The sequence below is a fragment of the Anas platyrhynchos genome, chromosome 12 (genome assembly GCF_047663525.1).
Source record: "Anas platyrhynchos isolate ZD024472 breed Pekin duck chromosome 12, IASCAAS_PekinDuck_T2T, whole genome shotgun sequence".
In the NCBI taxonomy this organism is placed as follows: domain Eukaryota; kingdom Metazoa; phylum Chordata; class Aves; order Anseriformes; family Anatidae; genus Anas; species Anas platyrhynchos.
Window position 1 is genome coordinate 10,902,596 of NC_092598.1, and position 22,419 is coordinate 10,925,014.

Consider the following 22,419-nt stretch of genomic DNA (forward strand, 5'->3'; position numbering starts at 1 on the left):
TTTGATCCTCTCAAGTCCCCTATATGACTGCATCCCCATGTACTCCAGCACATGCTAACTGTATGAGCGCTCAACTGAAAGGGAGTTCTTTCATTAACCCTGTCTCTGGAAACCTAATTCATCAACAACCTACAAACAACTCATTACATAATCTCCTTACACTCATCTACTTATGAGCCATCATGAAATGTCTTTCAAGCAGTGATATAATTTAACATACAATGGCCTGTTTTATACAGCTGGAAATTTAGAAATACAAAGTCTTGACACAGATAGCTAGGTGTTCAGCAGTTCACACTTGATGAATAATTTACCTAAAAGACAACAAATATTCTGGTTACCAGAATCTAAGGGTGAAAGCCTGCTACTCAAAGTGAGCTGATTTTTGGTACATTACTGTCTTTTGCAGGGTCTTTGGCAGGAGTTATTAATGCTAGGTGAGCCTTCACTGAGTACAGTCACATCCCTCCTACAGGAGCTCAAAACACAGTGATATGGCCTGAAGAATCTCCTGAACCTTCTAAATCACTGGATTCAAGTTCCCAGATCTTGCAAAGGACCATGAAAGAGTGAAACCAGTCAGTCCAGTCAGCCTTACCAACTAAGGTGTTCCCAACACTCAAACAATGCAACACGTTGCAGAATTCAGAAGAGAGCTTCACAGATGACCCAGTTCTCAGCTTACTTTTCTGATCATCTCATCCAGATCTCCATTCAGCAAGCCTGCAACACACTCTTAAAGATCAATCCACTCAAAAGCCCCTGTTGTAAGCCTGAAGACCATGTACTTGCTAACTCCAGCTCTTGGTGACAATCCTGTCCCTTACTGAAGGGGATGTGACTAGTCTCAAAAACTTCAGATGAGAGGAGACAATCAAATGTTTGATTACATGCAGAGACCTCTCACCGCCTGCACGCCACAAGATCTTTTTGGCTAACGATGGTTGCTGGATTCCCATGTATAGCTCTGTGTTCTCAGCACCCACACTAACCGTTATGGAGCAGAAAACTCCACTTCTTGGCACACCACATTTGAACTGTTCTGAAGCTCAAGGGTAGGGCAGTGTCTGGTGTGAAGGATCTTCATACTTCTTGGTAAAGAATGCTCCCCACATCCTGGTTACTCAGCCCTCACTTAATCATTTAGGAAGTTACAAAAGTAAAAGGATGGTTTTTTTTTTATAAATAAAATTTGCAATGATATGAAATTTGTAACAATCAAGCAAACATGGTAAACCTTACTTTCAAGTTTATTAGCAATTAAGATTCACTTTACAATCCCATTGCTCCCCAAATTGCCTTTTGCTAAATCAGTCAGCCTACTGCTTTGTTTAAAGATGCACTACAAGATACTTTATCCTTCCATGTAACTATTTCCCAGCTGCTGTTTATGGTGACCCCATTAAATTGAAAGTTGAACAACTATTTTCAGCAACAGTCGTAGTATGTTTCAATTTTGAACAGCTGGATATCTTTTAAGAAAATAGAAATTTGTTTGGAAGGGTACAAAAAAAAAAGTCAGATTGGAAAGAGTATAATTTCATAGACAATCTGTGCATTGCTTTATCCTAGCTCTCTACTAATATGCTCCACGTACGTTAAAGACTATATTCATTTGAAAACTCAGAGCATCCCTTCTTAGCTGTCATATTAAATTCCATTATTATTTCTTCCCAAAATACAAACACCAAAATGGCAATGTTTTCCCCTGCTTTTTCTTTTTTCTTTTTTTTTTAAGAGTATAAGTAGCAATGAATGAAGTGACTGGTTCCAACAACTTTAATAATTTCTGTACATTTCAGAACATTGAGAAAAGGAGGACCAAAATAGCAACAAAAGAACACATGCAAGCTTCATTGCATCCTCTCTGTGCAGTTGCTATGCAGCAATTGCCTTCCTACAAAGAACTTTGGCTTTTTTGCTTACTAACATTTCGTCATTCAAGTAGATACAGTACGTTCAGATCCAAAACAATTTAAAAGAAGTCTTTGCACTGAAAGCTGTCTAAGATAACTACTAATTAGAACATACATGCCCTCTGACTTGCTTATTTAGGAACATTATTAGCCATAGGACAGAATGCACAACTTAAATAAGCAGCCAATACTACCACAAAAAAGTGACGAGCAAAATCCTCTCTTCACCCTCATGCAGAAAGCGCAGTGAAACAGGCAGGCACTCAGCCTAAATAAATAAATAAATAACTCTTTTTTGGCAGCTAATGAGGGCAACCTTTGTCATTGCTGTCTTTTCCAACAGGTTTCTGGACCACTGCTGTTTTACACTCCTGTGTTTTGCTATGGATATTGGCTTATCGAATGCTCATGTCGTAAACTGCCACCTGCTTTCTCCTTCAGCAACAGCAAAACACTTAAACTTTAAAAAGGGAAGTCATTACTTATGCACACACTGGGAAAAGAAACAGTAAATCAAAGTTCTTTATACAGATTTAGGTAAAGAATTTATCTTCTTTCCAAAGACAGAGGAGAAAATGAAGTCGTATACAAGGATCCAAGGCTACACTCCTAAATTAAATTACCCAGATGGGTTTCCTGGCTGTATCCCCTTGCCTATAACCACTTTCCCACACACCATGTACTCAGCCTCAAACAGCGCAGAGAGAGTGCGCCGCTACTGCCCAACAGCCATCCTCAGCCTCCATCACCGGCACAGTTGCATCCAACCTTGTTTGCCTACCATGTTTGTTACCCCCACAACCAGGTAATTAGGCTAAGCTTCTTACAAGCTTATTGTCTGCAGTAGGAAGTACATTCTGGCAGACATCACAAAAAAGCACCTACCAAAAAATCCTGTGCATATTGAGAAAAAGACTACCTTTATCTGTGCAGGTCTCTTCAAATGGATGTTCATAAGATCCTTCTTTGGGTGGGCAGCTGAGGGTTTAGGTCTTTCCCATAGGAGGCTCAGAGAGAGCAGCTGCCCTGGGAACGCACACTGCCCAGCAGCCAAAGGCCTCCTGGTCCTTCTGGGAAGAGCCCCACACAAAGGCAGGGGAGGGATGCTGCCCTCAAACGTGGAACTCCCAAAACAGGATCTGGTGTTGAACCTGCAAGGTATACTCCATGACTTCCTTGCCTTGCTGAGCCACTATCAGATGTGCCCATTCATTAGCATTTCTGTTGCAAAGTCTTCCTGGCATGGAGATGAGATTCCACCCTGTGGTTCTCCTGTGCCAGCACTGTTCTTTTAGCCTTGTTCAAAATGCACCCAATATGAAATCGAATGGGAAGAAAGAATGTTCTGAAGGTTCCTCTGCTTTTTTCAGTTTTAATGTTTTGTTGTGTGCCTCTCCTAAGTAGACTTTCCCAGTGCTTTTCTGTTAGGTTTTTCCAAAGTTAATACCAGTAAAATACTTAAAAACATATGAATCAAATCACAGAGATGTGCCTCATGTCTTTCAACAAGAAGGAACAGTCATGGAATAAGATATTTATATCAATAAGCAGAGCATACACGTGTATGATTGTTTAATATTTTTATTTTCCTTGGCGAAGTCCCCTAAATTGGTCAGAATGTTAAAGGGTAAGGGTGAGAGGAGTCAAAAAAAAAAAAAAGAACTGCAGCCACTGCACAGTAGAGTTAGAGAAGATTATTAGAATTAATTTAATTCTAGTATTTGTTTTCATCATCCCACAGCCAGCGCACACTGTTTCTTGCTAATCACCATAAGAGGGCTGACTGGGATTTTTATCTTCCGCACAAAACCACAAAGATTATGCACATATTTCAGAGCAAACCAACATTTCTACCACAGCAAAAGAAACTGCATGTAGTGTTATCCTTCTAAGTGGTCATTCGCTTAACAGATTTTGTGGTTGATCTGTAAAGGTTAAATGGTCTTAAACTTCATCATCAGGCTCTTAGAACTCAGTAATAGAGTTAGTAACTGTTAACAACAGATTCATTCTTTATTTCTTGATTTTTGTACTTTGATGAAGTTTTATCCAATATTCTTTTTATCTTGAACAAAACAATAGACTGTCACAGATAAATTTGCACTGAGTTAATTATAATACCTATATAAAATTAGCATATAGCGACTTTCAGAGGTACTAGAAATAACTTCAGTTGCTGCCAGTGAAAAGCATAGCTCTGAAATGATCATTTAAACCACTTAGGAGAAATACATAAAAGATCAGGTTGCTTTTGAGCATCTGAACTTTAATTTGTAGCCTTCACGTTTCCCTGTCTTTAAAATGAGAACAGTACTACCATTTATGTAGTTCAGAAAGAAAATCTTCCTGTAAAATGCTTCCTTACAAAAAGTACATAGTAATTCAATAAAAGAGCATTTTAGAAGTAGTTAGTGAGGCAATTCGTTTAGAAACAACAATTCTGTGGAGTGATAGATCAATTTACAAAACAAGTCTCAGTCTCCGAAAAATCAATAAATCTTTCTATAAGAGTGGCAGCATAAAGCAGCTTTATGAAGCAAAATCACTTACGATTATCAGCTTTGTGAGAACAGTCCACTGATTCCCTCAGATGACTCACCAGTTTCCAGGCCATACTTTTCATTCTAAAGTCAAACAAAATCAGACCAACGTCAGCATAGCAACTTGCCACTTTTCTTTGCCAAGGTCTTACAATCCCAGACCTTCCTCCTCCCATTGACACCAGTGCCCCATGACCAATTTCCATCTCTCTCTTGGCCACTCCACTGGCCCATGCCTACCTTCTTCCTACATCTCCTGGACACCACATTTTCTTGTGAGGAAATGTTTCTGCCTCTGCACTTTCAGAATAGGTCACCCACAGGGGGATACTCCCTCAAGTGAGGAGGGCCCACACGATGAACACAGAACTGCTCTCAGGGTGGCATTTACCTTGGCTTATATGCAAGGAGCGGGAATTTCCCTCAGTAAACCCCTGGCAGTCACAGCTTGAACAGAAGAGCTCTCAACCTCGGGTTTAACTTTCTGACTTCATCTGAGAGCACAGAAAACGTGAGCCACTGTCACTCTGTGAAGCAGCTTGTTCAGGGAGCGATGTGAGTTACTAAGGGACATTATCTCACCTAAATTTACCTCAGCATTAATTGCTGTCCGAGGGCAGGGCGGCCGCAGGTGAGCCCCCAGGACCGAGGCGGTATGGACAGCGGCACACACGGAGTCGCTGTACGGGGCTTTTTGTGCGCTTTTTCCCCTCAGCCCAGAGACCGGGAAGGCAAATAAAGGCAGAAACACTTCACACCTCCTGCCGCCGCCTCAGTGATGTTACCGATGTCGAGGCAGACAGCGCACCGGCACGGGTTGTGCCCACAGCGCACCGGCGCGGGTCGGGGCGGCTTTTTCCTTCAAATCTCCGCACTGTGTGTGACTGAAGGAAGGCGGCGGGACAGCGGCTGAGCCGGGGCTGCCCCCTTCCTCCCGCTGCCTGCCGCTAACGCCTCGCCCCGCACCAGCCCCAGCGCCCTGCCCTCAGCCCCCCTCAGCGTCCCCTCAGCGTCCCCTCAGCGGGGGCGGCGCATGCGCGGCGCGGGGCCGAGCGGGGCAGCGCAGCGCGGCGCGGGGCAGCGATGGCGGGCGGGGAGCAGCGCGGGGAGCGGCCCGGCGGCCCGGCGCGGGTGGCGCTGCAGAAGGAGATCGGGCTGGGCAGCGCCTGTGCCATCATCATCGGTAAGGGCGGGACGGCTCGCCCCCCGGCTCGCCCCCCGGCACCGGTGGCTGCCGCCGAGCGGAGCGGGAGGGAAGGGGAGGCTGGGTTGGGGGGCTCGAGGTACGAGGCTGCCGGGCGGCTCGCAGGTTTTCTGCCCGCTAAAGGTAGCGCGAGGAGGGTGCGCAGCGGGCTCGGGCACGGCGGCAGCCCCGGGCTCCCGAGCCAGCCCCTGTCCCCGCGTCTGGGGCAAAACCCTTTTTCCCTTCAAGGGTTTAATTATCCAAGCCCGGCGCGTCCCATGGCAAAGGCGGATTGCTTGGAAACCCTGGGAAAATGCCGCCTTTGGGCTAAACCTCTTCTTGCTCTGCGTGGAGTTAGTGCTGTTTCTTTTTCGCTAAATGTTCTGGCAGGTTTTCTTTATGCCAATAGTGTAGAGAGGTGCTGCGGATACAAAAATGTAAGAGGATGGTTTGGCGCTGTGAGATAAAGTTAGTTTGATGCGGTGAGCTGTGAGCTCTCCACCAAGCGTCCCGTTGTAGCTGACGGCTGCAGTTCCTGCCAGCCACAGGTTGGATGTAGGGAATGAAAATCTTTGCTAATTAGTAACAGGAAGGGAAAACATGAGGGGGTGTTTGGAAAATACTGTGAATATCAGAGTATAAACGTGATTAATAAGCTTGTGATTGCCAACTATACGCTAATTCTGCTAGTTTAAAATAAAGCATTCTATGACTTGCAATCCAAGGAACAAATCGGATTGATTTCTGAGCGCTCCCCAGCACAATGCTGCAAGGTGAAAGAGAAGGCGCTGAGGTATGAACATCGATACCCCTGTGTTTGGAGCGCCCCAGTAACATCAGAGTCTCCCAATACTTCATAGCCCATTACGACCCCAGGAAGTTTCACAGTTGCACCCGTGCAAATAAGAAGTGTCTGGAGGTACAGGTGCACCGCTTCATCCAGCTCAGGCTTTGCAGGCTTCCAGCTGCTAGAGCCAGCGGCAGTGCCCCAACTGCCCTACGCTGCAGGATGCATCCTGGCTCAGGGAGCAGGGGCAGACCCAGCCTGTGCTAACTCCCCGCAAAGAAACTGTTCCTCTTCCATCGTCCTTCTGTATGTTCAATTGTAGGACAATTTTCTTACTACTTTTACAAGTGAGGTATTTGTCAATGTCATGAAAACTGTTATGCCATCTTAGTAGATTCACAAAACAAAATGTTATCCTCTCTTTATAGAGTTCTGAAAAACTTTTCCCTAAAAATACCGGTCTCGTAATGGAAAATATTCCCCCTAAAAGTGGCAGAACAAAGTACATCAAGTTAGGAATACAAATATGCCTATTCTATAGCCATCTCATGGCCCCTGACTTCTCCCAGCAGCCTAGCTTTCTCACATCACTTAGGACTTTGTTACTTTAACATCTTTAAGATTAGCGTGCAGACAAGCCTACTCAGAGAAGAAGGCTGTTTCAAATTAAGGCAAAAAACACGTCTTAGGGGTGTCCTTATATAAACGCAGGTACTCAATATAAAAACTTGTTGTTTTAACACTAAAAAGAAACTGATACTTAATGACTGTAAAGCTGAGCACTGTGTTTAGTTTAGTAACAAATCCTTCTGGCAATTCATCTCTGCTACAGAATTTTGGAAAGTGCCTGAGACTCGCTGTAGGAGCACCCAAACTGCTTCATCTTAAGTATGGTTACAGACGGTGAAAACAAATCTCTCATGCTATTAATAGCCTCCTAACATACTCAATTACACTGCAAATTAACCTTGCCAATACTCCGATGAACTGGTGCAGCTTATAAAGTAGTAACGTGCTTTATTGTCTACTAAGTAATAACTTGTAGATACTATCTAATTGCATGAAAACCCAATTACTATTTATTTAGGAGACACACAAATCAATGTCATATTTAATTCAATGGTTATTTTATGCATGTTCTACATAGCTGGTTATACATTATTTGTAGAGCTCAATGTGTGATTAACATTATTGCATGCCTTTTCTATGAGCACAGGCACATGAGCTATACAGAGAAATTCTTATCCAGTGCCTTCAATAAGAGTTGTGCCAATGCAGATGAAAACAGGGTAAGAAGTTCCATGACTTGGCTCTGTGTGGCTCCTGCCACATTCCACTGTTCTTTAGAAAAGTACAAGAATTACAAACAACAGCCTGATTAAGGTCTGATACCAGCCTGATACTTTCGGTCTGAGTTACAAAATTACCAATCTTACATTAGAAATGTACGCGAAACTGTATGCACAAGTTGCATACATGAGATGTTTAACTGTTTAATAAGAGATGTCTGACTGCTTGTTTTATACAGAGTAAGTGGTTTTATACATACATATATAAATGTGTACCAGTTAAACTTCTCAAAGCATTTGTTTATTGGGCTTGTAAAGCTCCATGCAATTTGGCATAGGGTCACACTCACATTTTGGTCAAGTCTGTTGTATAAATCCATACATCCATATAGCATAAACCAGACTATATAAGACCTACTAGAAGACCTTCAAATTGAGCCACAATGCAATATGCCAGCTAAAACTAAATACATCTCCTTATATTGCTGAGCATAGGTGGAATTTATCTGCATCAGCTGACTTTCAGTTGGTTGCTTGAACACGTTTGAAGTACTTATTCTGTTCACACCTAAGCTTGGCTAAGATCTCCTATAAACAGCTTCCCAATTCAAGCCCATCCCACAGTGATATTATCAGAACTGTTATCAGATGGCCTGTGAGCAATACGTTCAATTATTGCTGTTTCTGGAAATAGCTTTTTGGAATTGGTCTGTCAACATCACCCAAAAACCAACACTCACTTTGTCCCACAGGTGATGTTAGCCAGCCACCTTATTGATGGTCTCAGCAGAATATATATGAGCCGAAAAGCCTCCTTACATCACAGGTGCTTCCTCCTGTCAGGACTGTCATAACACATAATGGAAAATATAATCTGCATGATGCTAATACATCAAGAAAACCACCAAATAAATTTCCTTGGTTGCCACTACACCTGCCTGGCATTGTTCTCATTAACTAACAACGACGCATCCATCTACAGGATCTATAGGAAGTGTACACTTGCATAAATACCACTTCCAAGGACAGCGCTCTGAGATACCAAGAGCTATAATTGCACTGGATGTGATTTTTCCTCCTTGCCCTTCACAGAAAACTCTACTTACCAGCCTTCCTGCATGCTTCCTGTCATGCCCTAAGTCCCACAGGCTTTTATACAGAAATCTACTACAGGATCCAGCAGGCTGCTCGCTTAACACTAAGCAAGGAGAACATGAAGAGCTAGGAATAGTTTTTATACTTATGTTTTTTAAAAAATACAAGAACTTAAGTGGTAATGGATAGGTATTAATGCCAGCTACTTGGTAATGTTTCATGTGCCATTGTTGCTTGAGGAAACTGCTTGTTGGTCATTGAATCAACCAGCGCTGGTCAGATCCACCTCTTTATCAAGTAGCCTAAGGAATAATTAGGAGATCATTCCTAGACAGGCCAGGTGGACTCTCCTGGAGCAGTATCCAAGTCACAGGACTGTAGCAGAAAGAAACATTATGAGAGAAAGATGACAAACACCCACATCTCTAGGTGATTTCTTTCTACTTCTGTGATCCTACCTGGAATCACAGAAAACAATGGTGTTGCAGCAAGGAGCTTCTCCCTCTCTGAGTCTGTGTGTGAGCAGTGCACTTTCATAGCTAGCTGAAGTTTCAGGACACGCTTTTGTTTGCTGGCTTGTGAGAGCAATACAGATTACCTCAGTGGTTCTGTCTCTCTCTCTCTCTCTCACACACACACACACAAAGATGTTTCTAAAAAGAAAGAGTCTTCCTTATCTCTGTTACACTTGTTGCTAACTTATATTTTGAGCATTCAGTTCCACATGGTGCTTGCTGGCATAGCAGACAAAGTATTTAAACCTACATGACTACTTTTTTTCAGGACAATAGGACAGACCTAGACTGCATAGAAATGTAATTCAATATCTTGTCCTCTTATAACTGCAAATTATGGTTAAATAAATAAAGTCAGCTTTTGTTCAAAATAAATGGTACATCTTCCCTGGTAATAAGAAACCACAAAGGTACTTTTGAAGTACTTGTGAAGGTATTTTTCCACACAGTCCAGAGTCATAGGCTGAGCTTCCTAACTACTGAAAATTCAATGTCCAGGTTCCATATGTAAAGAAAAGGTGATGGGTGTCCTCAGTTGGGTGATACCCAGTATGAAAAAAGGTGTATGCTACTGAGAAAGATCATATATTACATTTTGAAAGAAAGAAACCTAGAAAGGTCCATCCAGAGTGCTTGTACAAGTTACATTTATAAGGTGATATATTTTAAGGGACCATAGTGCGTTCTCATGTTTTTTGAGGTGGTGCCAACATAGTTCTCCATCAGGATCCTTTGGAGTAGGCCTTCATGTGCATTTATGGAGCTGAAAACATGCTGTTGTTTTTACTTGCAAGTAAAACCATGGCAAAGTGCAAATTCAGCTTGGTAAAATTCCAGGGAGGTCCTGCAGCTTCTCAGGGCTAGCCGGCTACCTCGCAGGCTGATTTCACAGAGGGAGGCAAAAAAGAGCTCTAACTAGAAATTCCTGGCATAAACATAAGTTAATTAATTAATACAAACAACTTTATATTTTTCTTAACTGAGTCATGCCAGAAATGGGAAACTGTTTTGTTTGTCCACAGATGTGCCTTTCTGCCGCAGTCTGTATCCATGAGGACTCAGCACATGAAATCCCCCATGTACAATACAGAGAGCAAGAACAGCAATAAAAAAAAGTAAAAAAAAAAAGTTCACATCAGCATGAACAAATCCTTCCAAATCCCTCCATATGATCTTCAGAAACAGCATTAGTAGACAATGAAAACTTTTTCAAAGAATAAAAAATAAAACACACACAAGATTTGTACTTTAGGAAGTTGTCAGTACTTAAGCGAAACTTGCAACGTTTGTAGCAGTTCTCCTTGCTAGTTAGTAATTGGCAGATGTTCATTGACTGGTGGTTTGGGTTTGAGTGTTTTTTTTTCCTATTGTTTTTCTAAAAAATGGAAAATTCTGATTAGGCAGACCACAGCTGCTCTGATAAGAAGGCTGAATTGATGGACTTTGTTACGGACGTCAATACTGCAGATACCCTGCAACAGAAACTCTCCTTCCTTGACAGAAAAACAAAGGTAGCATCTTTTAGTAGTGTCTTACTCCTGATCTGGCAGTACAGTGCCTGCTTTCAGTGGCGCCATAAATCTCCACTCGTGTTCCCTTTTCCTGTGCCTTGCAGCTCATTTCCTTCTAGTATAATGTAGCCTTTTCTGTTGAGAAAGTCTGTTCTGCTTTGGCAGGCTCACAACAAGCAGAAATGGTTTGGTGGAGGTTTAGCTTTTTTGTGTTTGGAGCTTTTTGTGTGCCAAACTTTTCCTTTCAAGACCCCGTTTTTTTGTTGGGCTGCAGGGGGAGTTTCTATTAGCTGCCACGCTTTTTTGTCATCTTGATTGCTGCATGACAAAATGAGAAGGCATTTGTCAGTACCAAAGTGCCCCAAATATAAAATATCCTAACAGCGTTGTTTTTTCTTCTGGTCCTGAAAAACCCAGACGTCTTCCAAAGACTTCTTTAGCAGATATTCTATGGTGAAGAACCAGCAATCCAGCATGGACTGAGCATCTCGGCATCCTAATTCCATTTTAAATGCCTGTGTCCCTCTCTGTATAGTGAGAAAGCATAGAGAATACGAAAGGCCTGTTCTCCTGCAGAAGAAAGCCATATATAATCGTAAATACATTTTCTTCGCATGCCAGCCTCAAAAAAAAACTCTTTATGCAGTAGTAGTTTATTCTCCTGTCGTGTTCTTCTGGCACTGGCCTCTGGTCGTTGGGGCTGAAAAGCAAGATTAGAGGAATGGTTCTCTACAAATTGTTCCCATCTTCAGGAACTCATAGGTTCTATTTTTCTGATTTCGGGGTAATGAATGGCCCACTCTCGTGTTAGCATGAGCTGATTGAATTCTTGCTCCTAGACATGCTTCCTCATTTCTTTCAGATGATAGGGACAAATTCCAGTGGATTTCAAAGAAAGGTGGAGAGGCATTTACTGGTGATGTTTAAGTCTGAGGAATGGCTGTATCATTGAGTAATGGAATAACCCCAACAGCTGAATTGCTCCAATTAATTTCCAGCTTTCTTTAGAATAGTAGTAAACCTTATGAAGAAATAAACCATTTCGGCATTTGGGAAGTTGATTTTTTTTTACTTGATCCTTAAATACTGTTGTAACTGCACATCAAACATAGGGCTTCAAGATCAATAATGTAAAACATAGCATTAGAAATCAGGAAGACTTCAGAAAGGTTACTTCTGACTCCAAGAAATAGGTCAGTGATCTGGATGAGCGGCAGTTTTTCTTCTGTGAAGAACAATAGTTCTTTCATCAGTTTCATGAAGCCACATAATCTAGATCAGGCCAAACATCTTAATATAATAAACCACAAAAAATATATTTAAACAATAAAAAGACCTTATTTAGAGTCACAAAAGCCAGGAAAAATCAACTTAAGAAAGAATCTCATTCTTTGATCGAATACACTAGGTCAGAGAACTAAAATCTACAATGTTATATGATCTATGTCAGTTCATGTCATGAGGCTGCCTGTTACATTCACCTGTGACACCAGACAAGTCACAGATGCATTAATAATGCTACATTAAATCTGGACCAGATAATCACACAGGGATGGGCAATACAGCTAGAAAAAGTTGCTTTTCTTTTCTAGATCTCTTTAGTCCCTACAGAGAAGCATTCAGACAGTGGACAACAGAAGTTGAGCTCGCATATGGAAGTGCCTTCTCTACAAATTAAGCAGTTTTCCAGGAAACTCCTTGCAGTTGAATATTTGTGCATAACATAATAAGCTAATGGTTCGGCAAAGAAAAGCATCAATAGTTTTCTAGTCTTTTGTAGTTCCTGAGCATTTTCCATCTTTTTGCTGTTACATTGTGCAATTACTGTGAGACAGTGAGAACCAACTATTAGCACACATCATATAAGATGGGTATTTCGTAGTCCCATATACTGCTGTGAGATCATTCACTCCTGCTCACACCCTGTGAGGAAGGTTTATGAATTCAGAGGAGCATTCCTTTCCTCCCTGCCAACCCGTGCCTTGGAAAGGATCAGTATGTGCATCTCCATAAAGTTAAAGATAATGATTTTCAAGGAATACAAGGACTTACGGCTTAAAACTGTATGCTTTCATACCACAAAAAAATCATCCTTTAGTACAAAACACTCCTGGGATCAGTTTTTGTTAGGGAATAGCAAGGAATGGACTAGAAGGATGAAAACGAGAGGCTGAGTTCCTTCTCTGAATTACTTTCAGAATTCTTTAACAGTTCTCCCAAGAGCTTAATACAACGGGGTTTGCTTGCTTGTTTTCAGGGAGGTCATCTCAAACTATATTTCATTTTCATTTCCTTCTGACTTATTTCTTCTACCCAGATTTTGTCCTGTTTTTATAGCAGACCTGTCTCCTGGGTAGCTGGAAACCTGGGGGTTCAAACCTTGTTTCATCACTAATTTTAAACAACATAGGCAGTTCTGATGTCCTTGGATGGGAGACCAAACCATTTCAGAAACAGCGTCCTAGGACTTCATAAATGCAAACTGACAAAATGAACGAGAAATCTTGGAAATAAACAGTGCTACTGATAGCAAATCAACTCTTCTAAATGGTGAGGGGGTGCAGAGTGGTTTGGTTTGGCTTTCCAAAGAAGTAGTGCTGAGTTTGAACTCTGGTAAATGCTTATAAGTTTCATTGTTTCCGATTTTCTTAATTTCAGTCTGAAAACTTGAAAAGCCATGCACTTTGGAAACATAAATAATCAGCTCATTTTATTAAGCATCTTGAAAATAGTAATAGCATGAGTTAGCATAACCCAGCAAAGTACCCAAGCTTGTTATTTCCAAACACTGTGCTTAGACTCAGCTAAATTAAAAAATAGCTGAATTGATATTTTAAGAAAAGGGAAAGAAATATTTGTTTCTGGGTGGTGTCTTCACATGCCTAGCCTTCAGCTTTGAAGAGATTTCTATTTTTATCACAGAATTAAAATACTTGGAATTAAAAATAAGCCGACAAACTTTTTTTGTACTACTGCTGGTAGATCTTGTTGCATTAAAGCAATTTCTTACAGTAAACTCTGCCAGAAACCAGTAGGATATGTCTGTGTGTTTGTTCACTGTGGACACAGCTAGTTACCAAGCAACACATTAAGATTTAAGACGACTATTACAAAAGGTACCGAAATCCTGTACATATTTTGAGTACATACAGAAGGAATGCCTCCCCTTAGCGCTCGGGCTCCCAATAGAAGATTAAAGACCTTTTTCTTAACTGGTCCCAAGCCATTGTGCAGTAGTTGTGCCCACCCCAGGAAACATACTTGAATACCATTTTCTGCTTTTAAATTCGACATGAGTTTGTTGACTTTAATGAAACTTAAGGATATCTTTGTATTTGCTAGAACAGAGACAAAGCCATTTAGAGATGTAATGACACTGTGCTAATACAGGTAACATTAACTACAGCAGAATTTTGCTAGCACAGATTTACAACCAGAATGTAAACTTGAGTGCCTGACTGATTTCTGATCACAGTGCTGTGAAACCTACAAGAGCAGCAAACTTTGTGCGTGTCCCATATATATCTGCATCCAAAATACGGTTTGCGTAAGAGCACAGGCAATGGCAGCAGAGCTTAAAGGAGATTTCTATTCAACCTCTTCCTCTAACCTGACATATACCACAACAGTTTTGGGGTAGCTTGTTGCTATTCCTTTCATATTTTCTTGTTTTAAATATGCACTGCCAGGTGTCACCCCAAGTCCCTTTACTGCTACAGAGTCCTGGGGTAAGCACGGCTCACTTGCAGGTTCTGGCAGCCACAGCTGAGAGTTGAAAGGGCCCCAATGCATGTAAAGACATTTTGAATTCACAATATTCACTTTGCTGAATGTACGTGCATTAAAGGAGGAATGTTTTTTGCAGCAAAAAGCTGCAGAATGATCCCAGGCGAGGTGAGCAGGGAGGTGCCACAGCGAGGTGGGGGTCAGGGAGCCAGTGCCAGCTTCCAGGCTGGTCTCTTCCGCTGGCACCATCTCACAAAGTTCCTTCTGTGCCCTTGGACGAGTGTACTGTGCAACTCCTGAAATTGCATACCATTGCATCTTTCTAATTAGGCAACTGGGCAAATGATGATACCTCCATGAAGACTGAAAACTTTCAGGAACAGACAGGAAGAGGCTTTCCTGCTGGGCAGCAATTGCTGATAAATGTTCCAGACTGTTCAATAAATCTGTTCACCATGCTCATACACAATGAGCCAGACAAATAGAGATTTAAAAATATATATATTTTTTCCATGACACAAGTTATGCTCGGTTCAAGGGTCCCTGCCACTGGACTGAGCAGGACTGAAGAGCCTGGGCTGGCAAAAAGCGTCATACTGTCCTCGTCTGACCCACAGCATTCCCTGACACAGCTGAACTCTTTGGCTGGTATTAAAGCTAGGCTGGTGAGCTTCAGAGCAGCGTTTTGTAATTGCTTTTCTTCTTGATAAATACTGAAGATTATTGCAGGTGCAGAGGGCACGGGAGAGCTGTCCCAGAGGCACAACTGTCTCTAGTAAGATTTCTCAGCCAAGGAACAAACATTAAACCAGTTGCATGGTCTGGCATCTGCCTCTTGAGCTGCAACTGGGATGTCTTGTTTTACTATCAGTTGCTTTTCAGAACATCAGGAGTTATCTGCTGGTGATCAGGCAAATGGTGTGCTAGAGAAGACCCCCACCCTACCCCCAGCATGCCTGCAGGGCTGGGCATTAGGACCTACATCAGATTTAACAACACCTCTGTGCTGCTTTCAGGTAAACTTCCAGGTCTGGATACTGAGGCCCAAAGAGCACAGAAAACAGACATAAGACAGTCAGATAACAAGGGCTAATAGAGCACAAAGCTGCACTATTTATAGTGTGCAGTGCTGCACTTTCTTTCCAGGGCAACCCAGGCATTTTAGAAACAAGAGGGGTTTCCTTTCCATCCCTCTCAGAGCACCAAGGTAGGTTTGGGGTTCAGTTTCTCTTTGGAAATTAGCAGACGGTGCAAAGCCTTCTCTTAACACCACATTAGTGTTCTGCTTCAAGCGTCCTTTATATACTAAATGCCCACAGGCAAGGGGCCCCCTCGTCTCATCTGGCAGCACTGCCCTACTGTGAATGCTGCTCTAGGTGCCCGGGACAAGAGCAGAAAGGGAAGGTGGAATATGAAGCTCCAAGGTGACTGGTTGTAATCCCTGCGTGGCCCCAGCCCTACCACCACACACACTGCATGGCAGTGTGCTGGAGCTCACACTGTGTTACTCCTGTGACAAAGTCCCCAGGAAAATGCCTCCTACTCCCTAGCAGAAGGCTTTTCGCAGTATTTCTGCCTTATCTGTGGTATTCATTGCAGCACATAGAGGGGGCATGGCAGGCTGAGGTTTGCTCTCCAGGGTAATGAAATGCAGCCCACATATCCCCACACTGGCAAGAGAAGAGGAGAACAAGTCAGAAGTTAAGGAAGTAGAGAAATCAGACCAAGTACAAGAGTCAGAACAGAGGAGCAGGAAATAAAGCAGTGGACTGTGAGCTTGAAAAGAGCAGACAGAGCCTGCAGCCGGTGAAAGGATTAGCAGAATAAAAGGAGTTCTCAATTCAAAACAACAAAAATCCTATCATACAGGCTTTAACTTCTCCTTTGATATAAACACATTGCAGCAGCACTACTCAAATAAAATGGAACAGAACCAAGCACTAGCAGCATGCCTGTCTTCTTTGTTACTTACATGAGGCTGCCTCCCGGCCTCCCCTCACCACGTAAGGACCAAGGACCATAAGGACCGTAGTGCAGGTCTGCCCTCCGCACAGGTCGGTGCAGGAAGGCGCCGTGTGGGTGGGCACAACCAGCTCTCCTTTCCAGTGCTAAACCAGGCTCTGCAGTTTTGAACAATTTGTAATTTTGAGCAATTTGTAAATTGGTCATATTCAGTGTGTGCCCACGTACTCAGGGCAGTTCCCAAATGATGCTTGTCAGTTACAGAACGGGATCAGGGTGTTTGCAGGGCTGTTTTTGGTTGAGGTAGCATTTGCCTGTAAGTACTATACTGATCATAGCCCACATCACATCTTTTGCAGCGAGGTCATTTACAGTCCTGGTGCGCCCTTCCTGCAAGTACAGTCAGTACCTGTCAGTGTCGCCTCCTTTGAATGTTATTCAAGTGACAGATTATTTTGTGAAGACTGTTAGCAAAATGGCTTTAAAAGCTTGAAGTTTTTCTTGTTTAACCCTCTTCTGTATAAGAAAAGCAATTGTCACATTATGACTAATTTTACAAGAAGATAAAAGTGCATCCTTCTTCAGAAAGGGATAATTTTAAACTGCCACATTTTCTGTTTTAAAATTATTGGGCAGAGGTTGGACTATTAATGGTTTGAGTGTGGTCAGCCTTGTACAGCAAGCAGCAGCATGCAGGTAAACAGCAAAACCTGCAGCCCCAAAAATGCACCTTGTCTTTGAGGCTACTAGTGGAGAGTAATTCCAAACTAATCATCTTTATTAAATCTGCACAATTTAAGCTAGAGCCGAATGTGCAGCTTGTATCTTTTGAAGAACTTTTCCAGTGGCCCCAGAGCAGCAAGAGGCCCGGGATGCTCCACGCTGTGGGTTGTGCCTCCTCCACAAGGCTGAGGGGCTGAGAGCTCCCCGCACCACCAGGCTGCAAAAGCACTCAACTCAGCGAGAGCTTTTATAGGCTGAGGATAGAGGTTTTCACAAGTTTGTTCTGACTGCTCCCCTCTAGACCGTGGATTGCAACGCGGCTGCCTACCGCCCACCAAAATCAGCCCCGCGCAGCGCAGGCAGCACCCGAGAAGAGCTCCTTGTGCTCCTTGCTTCCCTCTCGACCCAAGCAGGCGGCCTCGCATCCACCTAAACCCGCGGCGAGCGGAGGGGGGCTGCTTTCAGGGAAGGCTCCGCGCCGCCGCCTTGCGGACGGGGCGAACCCCGTGGGAAGCCCGCGGGCAGCCGCAGCGCCCGGCCCGAGATCGCCCGGCCCGGGGCCGCCGGGGCACGGCCGGGCCGCTCCGGCCGCCAGGGGGCACGGGAGGGCCGGCAGCGGGGCTGGCAGCGGGGCTGGGAGCGAGCCCAGGCGGCGGCGCCCTCAGGGCCCGGCTGCGGATCCAGGAGAGCCTCGAGTCCCGCAGAGCGGAGCCGTATTTTGGTTACTCGGGAGGCGAACAGCTCCCTTACCAGCCCGCGATAGGCTGAGGGGAACGCTTCTGCCGGTGTTTTTGAGCAGCCTGGTTTTAAGGAGCTTTAAAGTTGGGTGTAGGGTAAGCAGATTACGAGTTGGTAACCCAGCCAAATCCACCTGGAATGCTGGAATCAGCTTGTGATCGCTGGTCCTGTTCTTACTTGCTAGGAATTTGAACCAGTCAGGTTTTAAGATCATTTAATTTTGTTAAATACCACTCCCCGTAGACATTAAATTAACACTGTTATTTTATAGCCATTTTTCATTTTTTTCCAAGTGTATTAGCAGAGGAGCCATAACTCATTTTCCACTAGTACAACAGTTACATATTTTTCCTCACATATGAAATTAAACAGTTATTAGTTTAATGCCAGGCTCTATAGATTCTTTTATTCTTCAACCATTCTTCATTAAGAGTTTTCCGAATGCTATTTAAAAGCAAAGAAGTTCAAGGCTGTTCCATGAAATCTGTAAAAACCCTGCCACATCGCCTAACTTCATGCTTGACAAGAGGTCAAGAAAAGGCATGCTGTGCTGTGTTTAATTCAGCAGCATCCCTATACTTAGTAAATTCTTGAGCCTGGATGCTCTGTTGATTCAGAACTTCACCCACCCTTTGTATTTCAGAAGTGGGGGCATTTATGTATTAAAGGCTGCACTGCTGCCAACGTGCTAGAGAGGAGCAGGGCAGATGCCGAGCAGTCCACTGTGCACATCCACACCATTAATGGCCTGAGGCCAGCCTCAGGGACCCATCCACCTTGTGCCCAGGGCAGAGAGTGGCATGGGTATTCCCTGGAACCACAGGAGCCCACAGGACTGCCCGTACCGTGACAACATTTCTGGTTAGCGCCACAACCGTGTCACTTCTTGGCTGGTTGTGTAGGTGTGTCATGTCCTGAGCTCACAGACGGCAATGATGATCCAAACCAGTCACTAATGTCCTCAATTATGAGTGCTTAACTCCTCAGAGCCAATTAGTAGCTAACAATTATCTGGACTGGAGGGCTGCTTAGTGTAGTGGTTTTCTGCTAAATAAATAAATAACCCACAGTGAGTTACACCATCACCATTACTGATGCAATCCACATCATATTTAGATTCAATGTAAATTTGTAAAGCACAATTCCTCTCATCTAAGCCTTTTTTTTCTTTTAAACAGTAATCTCAAATCTTTACAATATTCCTTATTCAGGTAAAACAGGTTTATTAACTCAAAGGAGAAGGCAAAGCTTCAACACTTGTTCCTAAGAGCTCTCTCAAGCAATGGCAGACAGTTGTCCTGTTGGACTGAGTAATGTCTGCTTCGACCCAGGAGTCCTGAAAGGATGGGCAGGGTTTCAATTATTCTTCTGTTCACAGCTGTCAATGAACACTGTCTTTGTCTACTATTGAGGATATAGTATACCAATATATCTAAAGAAAGCTGTAACTGAAACCAGATTGGTTTCAAACATTTTATTTAAAGTCTTTAAAATGTCATTTTCCATGACTCCATAAAAAAAAAGAAGAAACTGATAATTAATGGCTTACATACCCTATCTCAGCACTGGGAAAGGATGCTGGGTTTGCCCTTCATAGGCGAGACACCCAGACCATCTGTTACAACTGTGGCCATGGAGCACCCAATCTACAGCTGGGGAATATAGTCCTTAATGATGTTGACTGCAGCGTTTGAGAAGAAATTGCCTCTTCCTAATTCCTGCTCTGATTCAATACCCATGGGACATGCCTGCACAACACTGAGGGAAGCAGGATGCCCGGCTGATGCCAGTTTCCCTCTGTCAGTGCTACCTGCTAGAGGCTGCATTCGAACACTGCATCCTCGCCACTTCTTCACCTGCACCACGCTGCTGAGTGCTGCACTACCCACGCTGAGCTTGGATTATGCTCTCCTGACAACAATAAGCAGCACTCAATGAAAGCCAGAGTCTGGCACAATTTATGCTTGTGAACCATACACGATTTTTCAGAAATGCTGCCTGCTGCAATCCTTCACTGAAAAACTAGTCACATAGTGATTTACCTGACTGCAGCAAAAAAGCGCAGATTTTTTTCCCCTTTTTTTGGACAATATTTCACTTTTTAGAGGAAAGAAATGCTTATACAAATTTCTAGTTGACTTTACAGACCCATTCAGAATTTCAGATATATAATATAGATCCATAATGAAAAGCACAAGCAGTAAAAATGCACAAGTGATATTTTCTTTGGTAACCACACAGGAAATTGCTTAGTTTTATCAGAAATATGGTCTCTAAATACAATCAGTAAGCTCTTTCCTAAAGAACTGCTGAATACTTTCAACAGGCTGCAAGATCCATTATTTTTACAGCCTGCATGGATTGTGTGCTGCAGATAAATAAAAGATGCCCTAAGGACTTTGCACTCCAAGTGACTGCACAAAGTATCCCAGATCCCTTTATTTCTCACAAGGGCTGTCACATTTAGGGTTTTATTTCAACATACAGTTCCTGAAGTGTTTTAATGAGAATTCAGCTTTTGTCTAAAAGTTGAGTTTCAGCCCCCATAGTTACATGGGAAAACATCAAAACCCGATCACAAATTGACTCTCGTAGTTCAAAAGCCAGAGGCACAAAAAAAAAAAAAAAAACAACTTGGATTTTCCAGTAGAGTCCCTTGCCTTAATGTCTAACCAGCACCATGGTTCTGGAGCAGTGCACATCTGGCACTTTCATTCCTTCTGCGTGGCACTGCAGCAGCAGCACATAACACATTGCCCAGAAATCAGTGTTAAACACAGGAAAGATCCCCTCCATGCACTTGGACTAATACTACCTAAAATCACAGACCACTCGCGAAACCATTAACACACCGGTTCAAAACCCAGTTTTAAAGGCAAAGGGGATTGCCTTTCCTAGACTACTAGCAATATCCACCAAGGAGTGATTCCCTTTAGCTGTTTGAGGACCCACAGCATTATCCCATCCCAATGAGCCCCCAGAATGCCAAGCCACAATGTGCACAGCTCACGGCCATGCTACAACAGTTGTTTTGTTTTCAGCAGTACTCCACTGGGCTTGGTGTCACCAGCAGGCCCCCTCGGTCACCGTGGCTCTGCCCGCCTGGGCTGTGAATGCCCCTCACAAAGGACAGTCAGAGTTCTGCCATCTCAGACAGAACTCCCCAGCAGCCACTTACAGCACTGCATTCAAAGTGCAGCTGGGAAAAGACTTTCTCAATATTAAAAAAATCCTATATTATAGGGCTTATTTTTCCCCTCTATCTGCATCCTATTACATCACTATAGCCAGCTGCAGCAGTATGCATTCTTTCCCATATACAGCATGTCACTTTGTCATCTCTCATATCTAGGTTGTTGCCTTTTTTTTTTCCTTTCACAATAATTCTTGAAGTGATGTTATTCCATGAGAACCACAGCTTTTGTTTAAGAAGTATGTCCTTAACCCTCATGGGTGTTTTAGAAAATTTCCTTAATCTGAACCATGAAGCCTTAAAAAAAAATACAAAACCCAGAAGGCAAGTAAAATAGCCTGAAATAAAACTTCTTTAAGATCTTATGATTCAATCCAGTATCACGATGTTTTGTGTTGTGTTTTTTTTTTTTTTTTAAACAATACTGAGAGTGGTTTCCATATCCTAGAAAAATAGGAAAGAAAAAAAAAAAAAAAAAGAAAAGAAAAGTGGGAAGAAATGGCTGTGTTTCTTTACCTCTCCAGTCAAGTTAACGCATCTCAGCAGTGCTGCGCGGGCGAGTGAAAACAGCCCCAGGGCTGAGGGGATGCATGCAATCAGCAGCACTGCAGCAGATCACCGAAGGTCTCACTGACTTTGGCAGTGCTGCAGGGGTCATTTTTTCACACAAGTGAGCAGCTCCCAGCCAATTATATGGGCCAATTTCTCTAAGTTAAGAACAAAAAGGCTTTTCTTTAATGTCAAGTAGGCGTAGCTGTGAGGTCTACCTTTCTTCTCTCCCCTATCACAGAACATTGTTGTTATGAATAAACAAAAAATAAATTAATGGAATTTGTCAAGTTCAGAGCTCACAAAATCTCCTTTACAAATTCGCAACTGACTCCAGAAAGAGGATTTTGTTCCAAGGGTTGGTATTTTTGCAGGATGTCCTTTCACGACTCAGTGGTACTACAGAACACAGCACTGGGCTGAAGGCAGTTTCTGTCCTGCAGAAAACTGATGCTTGTTTAAGGTTAGGAATTTGAGAGAGCTGAGCAGGTAACTATCACATTTTTTTTTTCCTTTATTATTAGCAGAAATATTTTCACAAATTAGTGTTCTTTTTCTCATTTTTGTTCTTCGTGCCACTTACTCTTTACTTGAGGCTGTAATCATTTTTGGTACACTACCTTCTGTCATGCTTGAGAAGTGGATAATTTCAGTCAAGACTAAAGAACAAGATCTTATGGAACTTCAGCAAA

General features: G+C 42.9%; 1 protein-coding gene and 1 long non-coding RNA gene across 6 annotated transcripts in view; one reads left to right on the forward strand and one right to left on the reverse strand.

The window, feature by feature from the left end:
* The window catches only part of LOC106017236 (uncharacterized), a 187,893-nt gene that overhangs the window by 152,086 nt on the left and 13,388 nt on the right, over positions 1-22,419 (reverse strand). The window contains exons 1-2 of one of the 3 annotated variants that reach the window (XR_011812338.1): positions 5,215-5,440; positions 4,467-4,540 (exon numbers count right to left, since the gene is read on the reverse strand). This is a non-coding gene — a long non-coding RNA (uncharacterized lncRNA). Of the gene's footprint in view, positions 1-4,466; positions 4,541-5,048; positions 5,441-22,419 lie in introns of those variants that run through there. The other 2 variants (XR_011812336.1, XR_011812337.1) reach the window with 2 other exon arrangements.
* SLC7A10 (solute carrier family 7 member 10) overlaps positions 5,413-22,419 on the forward strand; it is a 40,538-nt gene continuing 23,531 nt past the window's right edge. For all 3 annotated transcript variants that reach the window (XM_038185628.2, XM_072043960.1, XM_072043959.1), the window contains exon 1: positions 5,413-5,639. In XM_038185628.2, coding sequence (XP_038041556.2) covers positions 5,540-5,639 — 100 coding nt within the window. In that variant the 5' untranslated portion in view covers positions 5,413-5,539. The remainder of the gene's footprint in view (positions 5,640-22,419) is intronic.